The sequence below is a fragment of the Anolis sagrei genome, chromosome 1 (genome assembly GCF_037176765.1).
Source record: "Anolis sagrei isolate rAnoSag1 chromosome 1, rAnoSag1.mat, whole genome shotgun sequence".
Taxonomy (NCBI): Eukaryota; Metazoa; Chordata; class Lepidosauria; order Squamata; family Dactyloidae; genus Anolis; species Anolis sagrei.
The window spans coordinates 109,880,694-109,894,081 of NC_090021.1; the positions used below are offsets into that span (position 1 = coordinate 109,880,694).

At 38.9% G+C, this 13,388-nt stretch overlaps 1 protein-coding gene across 1 annotated transcript in view; it reads right to left on the bottom strand.

The window, feature by feature from the left end:
* MEI4 (meiotic double-stranded break formation protein 4) overlaps nucleotides 1-13,388 on the bottom strand; it is a 79,260-nt gene that overhangs the window by 32,373 nt on the left and 33,499 nt on the right. The window contains exon 4 of the mRNA XM_060755040.2: nucleotides 4,175-4,306. Within this exon, the coding sequence (XP_060611023.2) occupies nucleotides 4,175-4,306 (132 nt within the window). The remainder of the gene's footprint in view (nucleotides 1-4,174; nucleotides 4,307-13,388) is intronic.

Below are 13,388 nucleotides of genomic sequence, written 5' to 3' on the forward strand. Positions count from 1 at the left end.
GACATGATTGTCCTGCTTCGTGGCAGGGGATTGGACTGGATGACCCACAAGGTCTCTTCCATCTCCATGATTCTATGAAATACTGCAAATGAAGCAAGGAGGGTTCACAATACAAACGTCACATGAAAGCAACCCAAGCTAACAAAATAGAAACCAACAAGAATGTATTGCAATGAATAATGTAAAATGGCCCAATTTGACAAATGTCGGTGTAGAAGCATCCTAAAATAATGATGAACAGAAACCCTATAAATCAGAAAAATTTCCTTTTTGGAGTGAGAGAACTAACCACGTTCATTTTCATGCCCTGAAACTACAATCAAATTTGCTAATTCCAGTTGTAGGCTTAGCAATTACTGTCTTCCAGTAAAGTGATTTTAAGGTCACAGATGGAAAGCAAAGTGAGCCTGAAATACTTCCCTGACAGTTTGCCCTCCCCATGTTTCCATTTGAAACTGCACCTTTTAATCTTCTCTCCTCTGTGATTTCTCACAGTCCTTTATGTAATCTGACTACATTTAGGAAGCTGTGATATAGCTTTAGGGATTGAAGAATCTGCCAAGCTTGATCTAGCTCATTTTTTTTGCAGTTAACAGATGCCAAAATAGTATGGAATAATAGGTATTTCCATGTACATCTCAAAGTATGCATTTTTGTATACATTTTTCAAAGCCTATCTTTTGAAGAGAGGCATATTTTTCTTCAATACATTTCTGCACAAACTTTCTTGTATTACAACAACTGATATCAACTTGCAAGTGTATTCCAAGTAAATTTAGTAAGTTTTAAAAAGATAGTTCTGCAGATTTCTCAAATATCCCTCAAATTTCTTTCAGATTATTGAAGTAGAAATACGAGATAAACTAACGACTATAGTTTCTGAACTCCTGAAGTATCTCTGTGCCCCTGACAGTTATCTAGAAAAAGTTGCATTGTTTAAGATAGAATCAGCAAAGCACATTAAGTGAATACTGTGGTAATTCTGAAAGCCAAGGGCTGATCTAAGTAGTAATTGGAGGAATGAAAAATGGCACAGCATGGTAGCTAAGAGAAAGATCTGCAAGACTGTAAATTAATGGCTCAAATTATGCCTCAGCCACACACGGCAATTTAGGCAAGCTGCAGTTCTCTCAGTCCTGCATTTGCTCACTGAAAATCCTATGACGTACGACAGGCAAGTATGAACAGGACTACATTCTTACATGGCTAAAAAAAGCCCCCTAAGCTAACACTTCTTATAACAGTTGTAAGGCAAGGATAGGCAGACCATTAAATATGTGTGATGTGTCTCCTCTCCAGGTTGGCCCCATAGTTCCATCTCTTGGTCTCCTTTATCTTGCCTTCTTTCCCCCTCCTAATTCCTATTAAGATGACTCATAAATAAACCAGTGGATATCCTTCTTGTGCATTCATGCTATCAAACACAATTGAAACTATCAGACTCACGTTTTTTTTAAAAAAAAGTTTATAAAAATGTGTTTAGATAATAAATGAGCTCTTTAACTATTTAATAATTCACACTCCCCCAAATTCTGTCCTATCTCTGTTACAGCTTTTTCTGATCTTAATGTTAGCTTTCTACAAAGTTCCAGAAAGCATATTTCAGGAGCCCCGATGGCCTGAAAGTCTCTCCAGTGGTTCTCAACCTGTGAGTCCCCAGATGTTTTGGCCTCCAACTCCCAGAAATCCTAACAGCTAGTAAACTGGCTGAGATTTCTGGGAGTTGTAGGTCAAAACACCTGGGAACCCACAGGTTGAGAATCACTAGACTGTCCTTTCTCCGACAAAGGAGGTGAACTGCATCTGCTGCCAGCCTTCAGGACCAGTGATATTCCTTTTACATAGGTGACAAAGTCCCTTGTGTTGTTTATTTCTTTCTTTCTGTGTTTGATTTTTTTTGTGATTTTGTCCTGGGATCCACCTTCAAAACATATTTTATTATTTATTTATTTACTTTATTTCTATACCGCTTTTCTCAGCCCTCAGGCGACTCAAAGCGGTGAACAACATCAGTACAAAATATCACAAAACAAGTATAGGGCAATTAAAAACAATTATCACATAAATCATTAACATCAGTATAACAATCATTAGCGCCTCAACAGTAAAATCAGAATCAAGTCTCGTCATCCATTATTCCATATTCCTATGTTCAATTACACTGTTTAATCAAATGCTTGTTCAAACAGCCAGGTTTTCACTTTCCTCCGAGACGCCAGCAGGGAGGGGGCCAATCTGATATCTGCAGGCAGGGCGTTCCACAGCCGAGGGGCCACCACTGAGAAGGCCCTGTCTCTCGTCCCCGCCAAGCGTGCCTGTGATGCAGGCGGGACTGAGAGCAGGGCCTCTCCAGATGATTTTAGTGTCCTAGTCGGTTCATAGGAGGAGATGCGTTCGGAGAGGTAAGTAGGGCCAGAACCGTTTAGGGCTTTATAGGCTAAAGCCAGCACTTTGAATTGTGCCTGGTAGCAAACTGGTAGCCAGTGGAGGTAGTTCCCATCAGCCAGTGCCAGCAGGACTGCTGACTGATGGGTCAGCTGTTCGAATCCGGGAAGAGCAGGTTGAGATCCCTCTGTCAGCTCCAGCTCCCCATGCAGGGATATGAAAGAAGCCTCCCACAACGATGGTAAAAAACCAAGCATCTGGGCATACCCTGGGCAACATCTTTGCAGACGGCCATTTCTTACAGACCAGAAGTGACTTTCTCAAGTAACTTTTGACATGAAAAACAAAAACAAAATAGCCAGTGAAAACTGTGATGGGGCCCAGATATGTTTTAAGAAATATTAAGATTCTGAACACAAAATGCTATATCTGAAACATAAATGTCAAGTCAATAATAATAAGCAGTAGCAGCACAAAGATCCATACCATTATAAAGCCTATGTGCACATATTCGAATGATCCTCAAAGAATGAAAAGAGACGGAAGGAAAACATATGGTGGTTAAAAATAGGGTTGGTCGAGACCTACAAAAAATCTTTCTTTGGAGGAAAAACAGATTGTTTTCAGAAATACACCTCTCTCCCCCCATCTTCAGCAGACTTTGCCCACATCTCCAGAAATAAAACCAATTCTTCTCTTCTGTTTATCATTTAAAAACCAATATGTGTGGCAATCTCAGATGGCTTCTCCCTCCTTGTCATTCTCACCACTGGGAAGAGTGGTAATGCAGCATGTTTGTGATTCAGAGCAGTGCCTCATGGGAGATGTGCAATTTCCAAAGGCTGCTAAGAAGGAAGGAAGGAAGGGAAAACCGAGCCACCACTTCTATGATGATCGGTTTTTAAAAAGGGAGGCATGTAAAAAAAATAGAGTATGTTGTAGGATATGGATTAGCAAAAAAGTGTCGATATTAGAAGAAGAAGAGAAGAAGAAGAACTTTATTTTTCTACCCCGCGTCCATCTCCCCAAGGGGACTCAGGGTGGCTTACATGGGGCCAAGCCCAAGCAACATACAGATTAAAAGCAAATAAAACAGCAAATTACAAATTAAAATAGCACGAACAGCATAACAGTAATAAACACGTATCAAGCAATAGCAAACTAATTTTGGAGAGGGGAAAAGGCCAACATACAAATTGATTAAAGGGTAAATAATTCAATAGGGTGGATAGGAACATAAATGGCACAGGAGATATCATGAGAACAGAGCAATTAAACAGGATCAGGATCATCTCAGTTAAACTTACATATATGAATAATGATGTAATATAGGAATTCAGATTCAATGGTGAAGACAAATCATAGTCCCCCCTCAGGGGTTGAGAAGGGTGGAGTAGAAATACGCGAAATAAATAAATAAATAAATAAATAAATAGACTGAGTGGAAACATTTTGCCTGTTCAAATTTTGATTGGAACTGGAAAAGTAAGGGTCATAAAAGCTCATCCTTTCTTTTGGACTTTTTGAGTTTTTCCTACCCCCTTCACTCCTGGAAAAAATCATTATCATCCTAGTTCAGATACACTTCATCAATCCCTACTGAATCATCTTTACAGACAATCTTCACCTATATTTTGAAATTCAATGCCAAAATTACAACATAAAGTAAACATGGAAAGATTTTCACGATGTAACTTTACACTTCAAAAATGATATTCTCCAGTGCCAAGGTGAAATCTATAACACTTAAATCTTTATGGCAGCTGTAAAATCTCAAGCATAATGGTACCTTATTGGCATGCTGCAACTCATCAGCAAATCGACAGACTTCTCCGAAAAGCAGGGATATTGTAGAGTTCCTCAAAGTGCTGCATCGGCCAAGCAAAACAAGGGCATGGGATATAGATTCCTGCATCTGAAACTGATGAAAAGTATTATTTAACAAAATTCATTTTGTTAAAAAAAAGCCTTGAGTGAAAATGTGCCAATATAGTTAAAACATTTATAGGACACTGAAAAGAGTTACTGTCAAATAAAAATATAGTACTCTTCTTACTATGCTCTCTTAAGTGAATTCATTCAGAAGTTAAGTGCACTTAAGCTCATTCGGATTTACTTATTAGTAAGGTTCTTTAAGCCTAAATACCACAAAGGCACCAGATTCTACCTGAAAACTAAGCAGATTCAATTTTGGTTAGCACTTGGATGGGGAACCACTAAGGGATTCCAGTTTCTGTAGGCTGCATTCAGGAGCATACTTGTCACATATCAAGCACACTCCCACATCTCCAGGTCAGAGAAAAGGATGAAGTTAAAGTATACAATATTATAGAATTTATTTCAAACAAAGAAATCTCTCTCTCTCTCTGTGTATGTGTATATCTAAGATCACAAAGATGACCTACCTCCTTGGAAGTGGGTGAGCTTTGTGATTAGTAATTAAAAAAAACAACAACAAACAATAGGAAGATAAAAAGAGAGTATTTCTTTGTTTAAAAGAAACACGTTGAAATCGTGTTTGTTTTTAATTTTTAAAAAACTCTTTCGAGAAGGAATTTCATAATATAGTCACTTCTTCCCTAAGCTCAGAAGCTGTAGCAGAGACCTGGGATGCATCTACACTGCCAGTGGTTCTCAACCTGTGGGTCCCCAGGTGTTTTGGCCACTTTACCAGCTGTTAGGATTTCTGGGAGTTGAAGGCCAAAACATCTGGGGACTCACAGGTTGAGAATAAGAACCACTACACAATGACACCACTTTAACTATCATGGCTCAATGCTATGGAATTACAGGTGTTGTCCATTGTAAGATATTGAGCCTTCTCTGTCAAAGAGTGCTGGTGTCTCACCAAACTATAAATGGAGTCCATAGCATTGTGCCAATAGAGCTAAAGCAGTGACAAACTGCATTGATTCTACTGTGTAACTACATCTCTAGATGGTATTAAAAGAAAACCCAAGTCCATATGACCATTCAAGGTTGGTGTTTCAACCAGAAAAAAGGTTTCTGTGGAAACCTCACTACAAAAGAGTGTAACTGGCTTTCCTCCAAATCATAGCAAAAGGTTTGCATCTTTAAAATTATCTTCAGATGACATAGAGTACCTGCATGATTTTATGATGAGTAGAATGAACAAGTTATTATGTTCTGAACATTTACATAGAGAATGAGAACTTCTAGGTTTCAATCCGTCAACTTATCACTATAGGGTTAGAGTTAACAAGTTATAGGGCAGCAAATTTTCCAGATTCTTATAACTCAGGCCCTATCTACATCGTCATATGATGATGTTTGAAACTGTATTATATGGCCAGTGCACTCACATAATGCATTCTAACTGCATTGAAACTGCATTATATGGCAGTGTAGATGGGGCCTCAGTTCATTTTTATGGCTCAATACAGTGAACTGTGGTACAATGGCTGGAGACAATAAATTTCAATAAGATTCTGAGTGCTGGTTCATTCATCTTCCAACCAATTACTTTCCCCAAAAGTACAAGGAGTCCCAGCAGCAATGTAATGAGCAGGAAGCAATTTGCACATTTAGACAGTATTAAGCCTATGTCTGCTGACCCTAATCCAAATCCACTGAACTAACACAATACACCACAGATCAGATACATTAAAAAAAAACTTTCCCCAGTGACAGTGGGTCCTTCAGCCCTGTCAATCATATGTCTGCTTTGCAATATTTCACTGTCACCTAATAATCGTTCAGTGTGCATCTTTTAATGGTCAATATATCAAATCACCATGACATAATATTATTTGCTTTTTCTTTAAAATTGCCATGCTTTATTACCTGCTTCCATGCAGATTTGTGCCTGAAGCCAAAATGTATGTCTTAAAATGGGAGATATAAAAATGATAAACATGGAAGAATTATCTCATTAATTCTGAGACCTATTTTAGAACATTTTGTGTTATTAGGCTGGAATTAAGAGGTGCTAGAGGACTCTCTTGGTATTAGATTTTGCCTTATGTGAAAGGCTGGACTTCCATAAAATGGGAAGAAACCTCTGCCCTTGAAATTAATGGGAATATCAATTTCATATAGGGAAATTGATATTCCCATTGGGAAATATTGTTCTCAAAAGCGGTAGGTGTAAAACAAACCTAAAAGAAGGAAGAAAATTTACGTGTATAAATGAGCACAAGCGACTTTCAATTAGCACACTTTGTAGAAAATTTAGTATTATTCACTAACATTTAAAAAACTGGAAAGAGTGTGCTATGGACAATGTGCAGATGGTGTATCTGCTAAAATATAAGAGTAGCCTGAATTTTCCATGTCTGATTCATTGCCCTATATAACTCAATATTATAATCATTGCATACTTCTCCTTTGCTTATTCTGCTTAAAACCATTATCTATGTCTGTATATAAATAACTTCCATTTCCACCTACACTGGCTTTATTTTGAAAGCAGATAATCACCACTGCTATCAAGAACTGTTATTTTCTGCTCATTTTGAGCAGTTGACCTCTGAATTAAGTGACTATCATCTTCATTGTTCTTTACAACACTAATCTTTCACTGGTGGGTTGAAGCTATGGGATGGGAACTATTTCTTTCATAATTACTAGTCATGCTGGAAGATTCACACAAACAGAGGTATGAACGAGTGGAGGGCAACAAAAAAATGGTTCAATTTTGAAGATTAGAGGTTAAAAGCAGATGAGTGAAACTACTTTCTTTCACACAGACATAGCTGAATCACTTTGTATTAGAAAAAGTGTTGCAGCTATGTTAGACCAGGGCTTCACAGACATTTCCACTCACTGCCCCCTTTGGCCTGAGAAATTTTTACCTGACTCCAGGAACTCAGGTAGAAAAATCAAACTGATAATAAATCGGCATTTGCAAGGCTTACTAAACAGACTGATTTTCCTTTAGTACAGTTGAAGCAACTTCTGCAGAGTCCACTGCAGACAATGCACTTCAAATTCATCTAAATCTCTAAAACCACCACTAGATGGCATTCAGAAAACTTTGATTGTGGCCAAGTATTTCAGCTGACCGAAAGGTTCAAATCCGGGGAGCAGTGTGAGCTCCTGCTGTTTGCCCCAGCTTCTGCCAATCTAGCATTTCGAAAACATGCAAATGTGAGTAGATCAATCGGCGGGAAGTTAACAGCACTTCATGAAGTCATGCTGGCCACATGATCTTGGAGGTGTCTACGGACAACACTGGCTTGTCAGCTTAGAAATGGGAATGAGTACCACACCTCAGAGTCGGACACGACTGGACTTAATGTCAAGGGAAGACCTTTACCTTTACCTATATCAGGACCCCAACACTGAACTAAGACAGTGGTTCCCAATTATTTTTTTTACCATGGTCCACTTTGACCAGAGACCACTCTCCAACATTAGTATCAAAAGGGTTATGAATCAGTTTGTGGTCAACTTTAGATTCTGTTTGGTTATTTGGGGTGCTGATTCAGAAAATTGCATTGGATAGGCCACATCAGCTCTAGTTTCTGATACAGAACATATGCCATGCAGTAGTCACCATCTGCTCACCGACAGGAAACAATATTTAATAATCTAGAGCTGATGTAGTAGTGTAATTTTTCGTGGGTAATCTGCCTCTCCCCTCCCAACATCCCTGTTGCCTCAGAACTATAAGAGGGTTTCGCAAGACCAGTCGCTCTCATTGCCATATGGTTGTGAGTCAATGGTGTAGTAATGGTGAGGCTGCGAACCATATTTTCACTCATGCAGACAACTGGTGGTCCATATACCACAAGTTGGGGACCACTGATCTAAAGGGACCCCATCTGGTTGCAGGACCTACGGTTAGAGTATCAAATTTTTTTATGCAAGGCTTCAATATTGTGTTCACTAAGATTTACTTCCTGGTGAGCCTGTAATACAAGGGCGAATACAAGGGCAAATAAAAGTAATACAGTTATATAATCATAAGAATGTATATCATATCTATGCTCATAGTACATAACATTAAATGTACTAGCATCTTGTACAAAGTATACTTCATGAAATTCTCTAAACCAAAAGATTTCCTTATGTGGGATAAACAACTGATTCTTACAGCAAAATGCAAAAGTTTGTAAGTCCTTCTTGAAAGCCAAAAGTTTATCAATAACATATCAAAGTTTATAAGCCTTTTTTTTTGCAAGTCTCTTAATCCAAAGCTTCTTAATATTGGTTTTAAAGAAGGGCTTACAAACTTGCCAGTCAGATAAACCCGAAATGTTGGTACAAGTGATATGAAGCTGAGGAGAGTCTGCCGCTCCTTCATGGAAATATAAGTATAGAGTATGTGCATTCATTAATTCTTTTTTTGACAGCCAACCTCTATTACCTTTGTTTCTTGAATCTTGCAGGTTTTTTTTTCCTAAGATCATATCTTTGTTTGGCACAGAACTGGGCATCTGAGCTAATCAAAAACTCATCAACATATCTTTATCATTTGTTTTCCCCAGACTATGCCCTCCCAGGGGACATCTCTGCAGCTGATTGATCCTTTACTCTGACCAATCCCCAGTTGCCATTATCCTTCCCCACCAATCCCGGCACAGATCCCAGCCTGCCTTTTCTCCCCAGCAAATCAGGAGAGGCTGCAGGAAGTCTGAATAGCTGTCAAGCCTGTATTAGACGTCTTGTACTTCTCTTTATTTTTATGCTTGTACATTTTGAAGAAAATTGCTGCGCTCGCATCCTTTTTGGCTAAATCGTAATAAACCTTTGTGGCTTGTCTTCAACCTGGTGAGTTGGTTTCTCTGTCCTGGCATATCTGGTTTAGCTTATGCTTGCCAGGCATGGACTCTCTAAGAGCCGTCGCAAACTCTGTTCCTGCGGGAGCAAACCTTGCTAGCATGTCCCTGACGTCATGAGCCTCCGCCTCTCTCCCCGCCCCTTTCTCCGCCCCTTTCTCTTTGCCAGCGTGGTTTTTCCTTTGCTAGGGCAGCATTGCCCGCATTTTCTCTCAGTTGAATTCTGCCAACTGAGAGAAAATGCGGGCAATGCTCCCCTAGCAAAGGAAAAACCACGCTGGCAAAGAGAAAGGGGCGGAGAAAGGGGCGGGGAGAGAGGCGCAGGCTCATGACGTCAGGGACATGCTAGCAAGGTTTTCTCCCGCAGGAACCTAGTTTGCGACGGCTCTAACCATTGGTCCTAGCTAAATCACTACAGGAGTGCTACCTTTCTTTCTCCAGTTTGGGTAAGGGAGGACTAATGGAGTGGGAACTTCTTGCCTCAGCTATTGTCACTGCCTTCATGCTCTGTCCCTATTCCAGCACTGACCCGTTTACAAATTAGTCCCATATTTTATATCATAAAGGTTTTTACTTATCCACGAGTTATATACGAAAAGTGACTGACTATAAATTTCTGTCATTTCTTCACTAAAGCAATTATGTCTGCCAAGTGCTATAGTTCACAATATTACAAAGTGTCAAAATATGGTATGGTTCACAATATTATGAGGGAGGCTTTTCCATTAAAAAAATACAAAATTGCTGTTGCAGATAACCTGTCACTTTTCTTGCTTTGAATTATTGCAATTTTATATGCACAGCATAAAAAGGAAATCATATTTGAAAGATGATAAAGGTTTTGTGCTAAAATACTCCCTGATGATGCATGGATGGTATTCATACAATTCTTTAGGAACTTTCTTTCATATAACAGCTATGGAAATGGGTGAAGAATTGTAAAATAACCAAAGGTGTATGCTACAAAGATAAAGCCATACTTTTCATCCCTTCCTTACCAATCTATCCTTTTTTTAATTGACAAAGAGAATAAAATCTTCTAATCTGTTTTACTTGCCAGCTTACTTATCATTCAGCTTTGAACCTTGAAAGTAAGCACATGAACAGTCTATCATTTAACTGCATTCCCTAAAAAGTATAAGAATATATTTAACTTGACTTTTTCACCTCACTTTTAGGATTTGATATACCAGTATGGCATAGTAATTCAAGTGTTAGATTATGACTTGACACCAGGGTCTGAATCCTCATTCAGCTGTGAAAGTCCACTGGTTAAACCTGAGTGAGTCAATCTGTCTCAGCCTCAAAGGAAAGCAAATGTAAACCCTCTCTGAACAAAGCTTGCCAAGAAATCTCCATGGCAGGTTTACCATATAGTTGCCATAAGACAGAAATGACTTGAAGGCATGCAACAACAATAACTCCAGCAAATAAACACACTCCATATTGATAGTCAATATTTTCTCCATAAATGAAAATATCTTACCGGTCCAAAAATTAGTAAAAATGTTTCTGGTCACACGTTACTTCCTTTTTACCAAGAAACTGTCATATGTTTCTCGCATGGAATTAAGGTGACAATTTATAGCATAAATAGCGCTGTCCCACAGAACTTAATACCTTTCTGAAAGCTGAAGATCTCCTTCTACAAACACTCCTTCATTTCCTTTGGCATGTTCTACTGCAGTATGTGTACACTTCTATCCTATAACTCTCATATCCCCTACCACTCTCCAATATACAAATGTTACACAATTATTTCTCTTGCCTTAGCAGATTTGTTTTGTGCACCTGAACCAAGAGGGCACCATTTGAGCTCCACTGTCATCAAACACCTCTTTAAAAAGGGGGGTTAGAAATCTCATCAATTGGGAGAGAACCAGTTTGAGACTACATTGGCCCATGGAAAGTTCTTATATCCCCTGAGAAACCTCTTGACTGGGGGGGGGGGGGGCGTTAGGAAACATGAAAGCTTGCCTAGATTCTATAGATTCAAAAAGATAGATTGTGTATGTGTGTGAGAGAAGAGAGAAACTCCAGAACAGAACTAATCCATACTTCAACCAGAGACTTGAACCAGAGTTAACTTCAACTAAGATATAAATGCAATACTCCCCCCTCCCTGACTTATATAAGCAGGAAAGTCTGTGCACTGCCTCAATAACATGATTGACTAAATCCAGCAGATTGACAACAGGAAGAGTCTCCAAGCACTCAGGTCTAAATTCCATGCTCTGCCATGATAGCAGTTTTATATCAAAGAAATCCAAATGGGGAAAAACAGAACCCCGCTCACCATTGAATCCTAAACAGACCCCCCCTCCCACACACACACACACACACATACAAAGAAAATTATCTTAAAAGGATCCTAAATCCAGCTGTGGCAATCCTAAAAGGAATCCTAAACTGAGGCAAACTAAGCTTGCAAGGCACATGCAAAAGCCTTCAAGAATGGACAAATTCAGCTCCTAGTTAGTCTCTCAGCCCACGTGCTACTCATTATCACTATTTGCTGCTCCAACCCTAGATCTCCACCCCTCTCCCAACTTGCTCACAATGGCGCCAGTAGCACTTCCTCCCTTCCCCTCTCCCTCGGCCCTGATAGGCCGAGGAGATCATGTGACATACCAAGTTTGGCTGGGCCACCCAGTAGAGTCTGCTTATGCTGAAAAAGCTGACTCGCTGCAACTTATGAAGAGTAACAAACTTCTTACCAAATCTCCGTAGGCGGCTGTTTTTATGCATTTGTATGGGGGGGGGGGGGCTTTGTAACAGAGGTTGTAAGTACATATTTACTGAATCACTTACAACTTATGACCTGCATCCTGATTTTTGCACAGCCCTACTAACCACATGACAAACCTATCAAGATAGGTCAGGATGAGAGAAAGCTTTGTTCAGTCGCATCCATGAGTTACATGACTTAGTGGGGAACTCAGTCTGAATCTCCCAAACCCTATTCCAGCACTGTAACTATTACACCTCATCTGCCATAAATTTAAGCATACTTTTTTTTGTTTCCATTTGATGTTCTGTGCCTACAAGTTGTTTCAATGTATATCAACCCTAAGGAATTTTCTTGGCAAAATTTGTTGTGTTTTGTTTGAGGTGGGGGTTAATTTTAGGAATGACTTGAAAGATGATTTCCATAAGGATGACTCCCCTATAATATATTATTATATATTCTCACAGAGGTCGGAGGTTGAGAAGATGCCAGGGAGCAAAAGCTAGGTGTTGTAATGATAAGTCATGGCAGAATTTCCATGAGCATATCATTTGAACTTTACTTACAACTGAAAGATGAAAAAGATCATGAAAGAGAATGGGGGAGGGTGGGCAGATATCAAGATTAATAGCCAAAGGATGAAATGAGGCATGAAAAGATTTTGTGAGACAGCCTCAAAATAAAAAAAAGGAACTGGGAATAGCCCCCAGTCAATGATACATCACTTATTTTATATGGTTAGGTTAACCAGCAGAAAGTAATAGACAACTACATATATTCTTCCATTCAGAACAACAGTTCACTAACTCTACAAAGCCTATCTAGTCTGATTATGTTAATAGATTTAAATACAACCCCTTGAGAATTTTTGTTACAAAAATGTTCAGAGCATTATAGACATTGTTGTGCTTTGAACAGAACTGATTTTAATACTTTCAAGGTCAGAGATAACAGATGAAACTAAAATATTTTGTGTGTGTTCATGTGTGCCTATGTATAAAATGAAAAAAGCAAAACAGTACTAAATACTCTAAAGAGATCAGATTCTATTTTATATTGGAAGCTACACAAGGTCAGACCTAGTTAGCCCCTAGAAGGAAGACTGCCAACAAATATCAGGTGCTTTAGGTTCTAATTCAGAGGAAGGAACTGGCTAAACCACCTCTGACTATTTCTTGCTTAAGAAAACCCTATAACATGCATAGGATTGACATAAATGTCTGCTCATGTTTTTATTGCTTTTGTGTCTATGTAATTGTTTTTTTTTTGTGCAGCACTTTGGAGTGCTTTGTTAGGGGAGATGGTGGTGGGTTACAAATATATTATTATTATTATTATTATTATTATTATTATTATTATTATTATTATGGACAGGTGACTTGAAGGAGAATGCATGAACATAGATTAATTATTTAGGAAACAGTACTGATATTAAAAGTCCATTGGCACTAGCAGGAAAGTTTGAAGAGTCTTATCCCTCCAGCCCCAGTTCATTCAAGCAAAGCAATGATTGGAAAATCTGTCCTCATGAA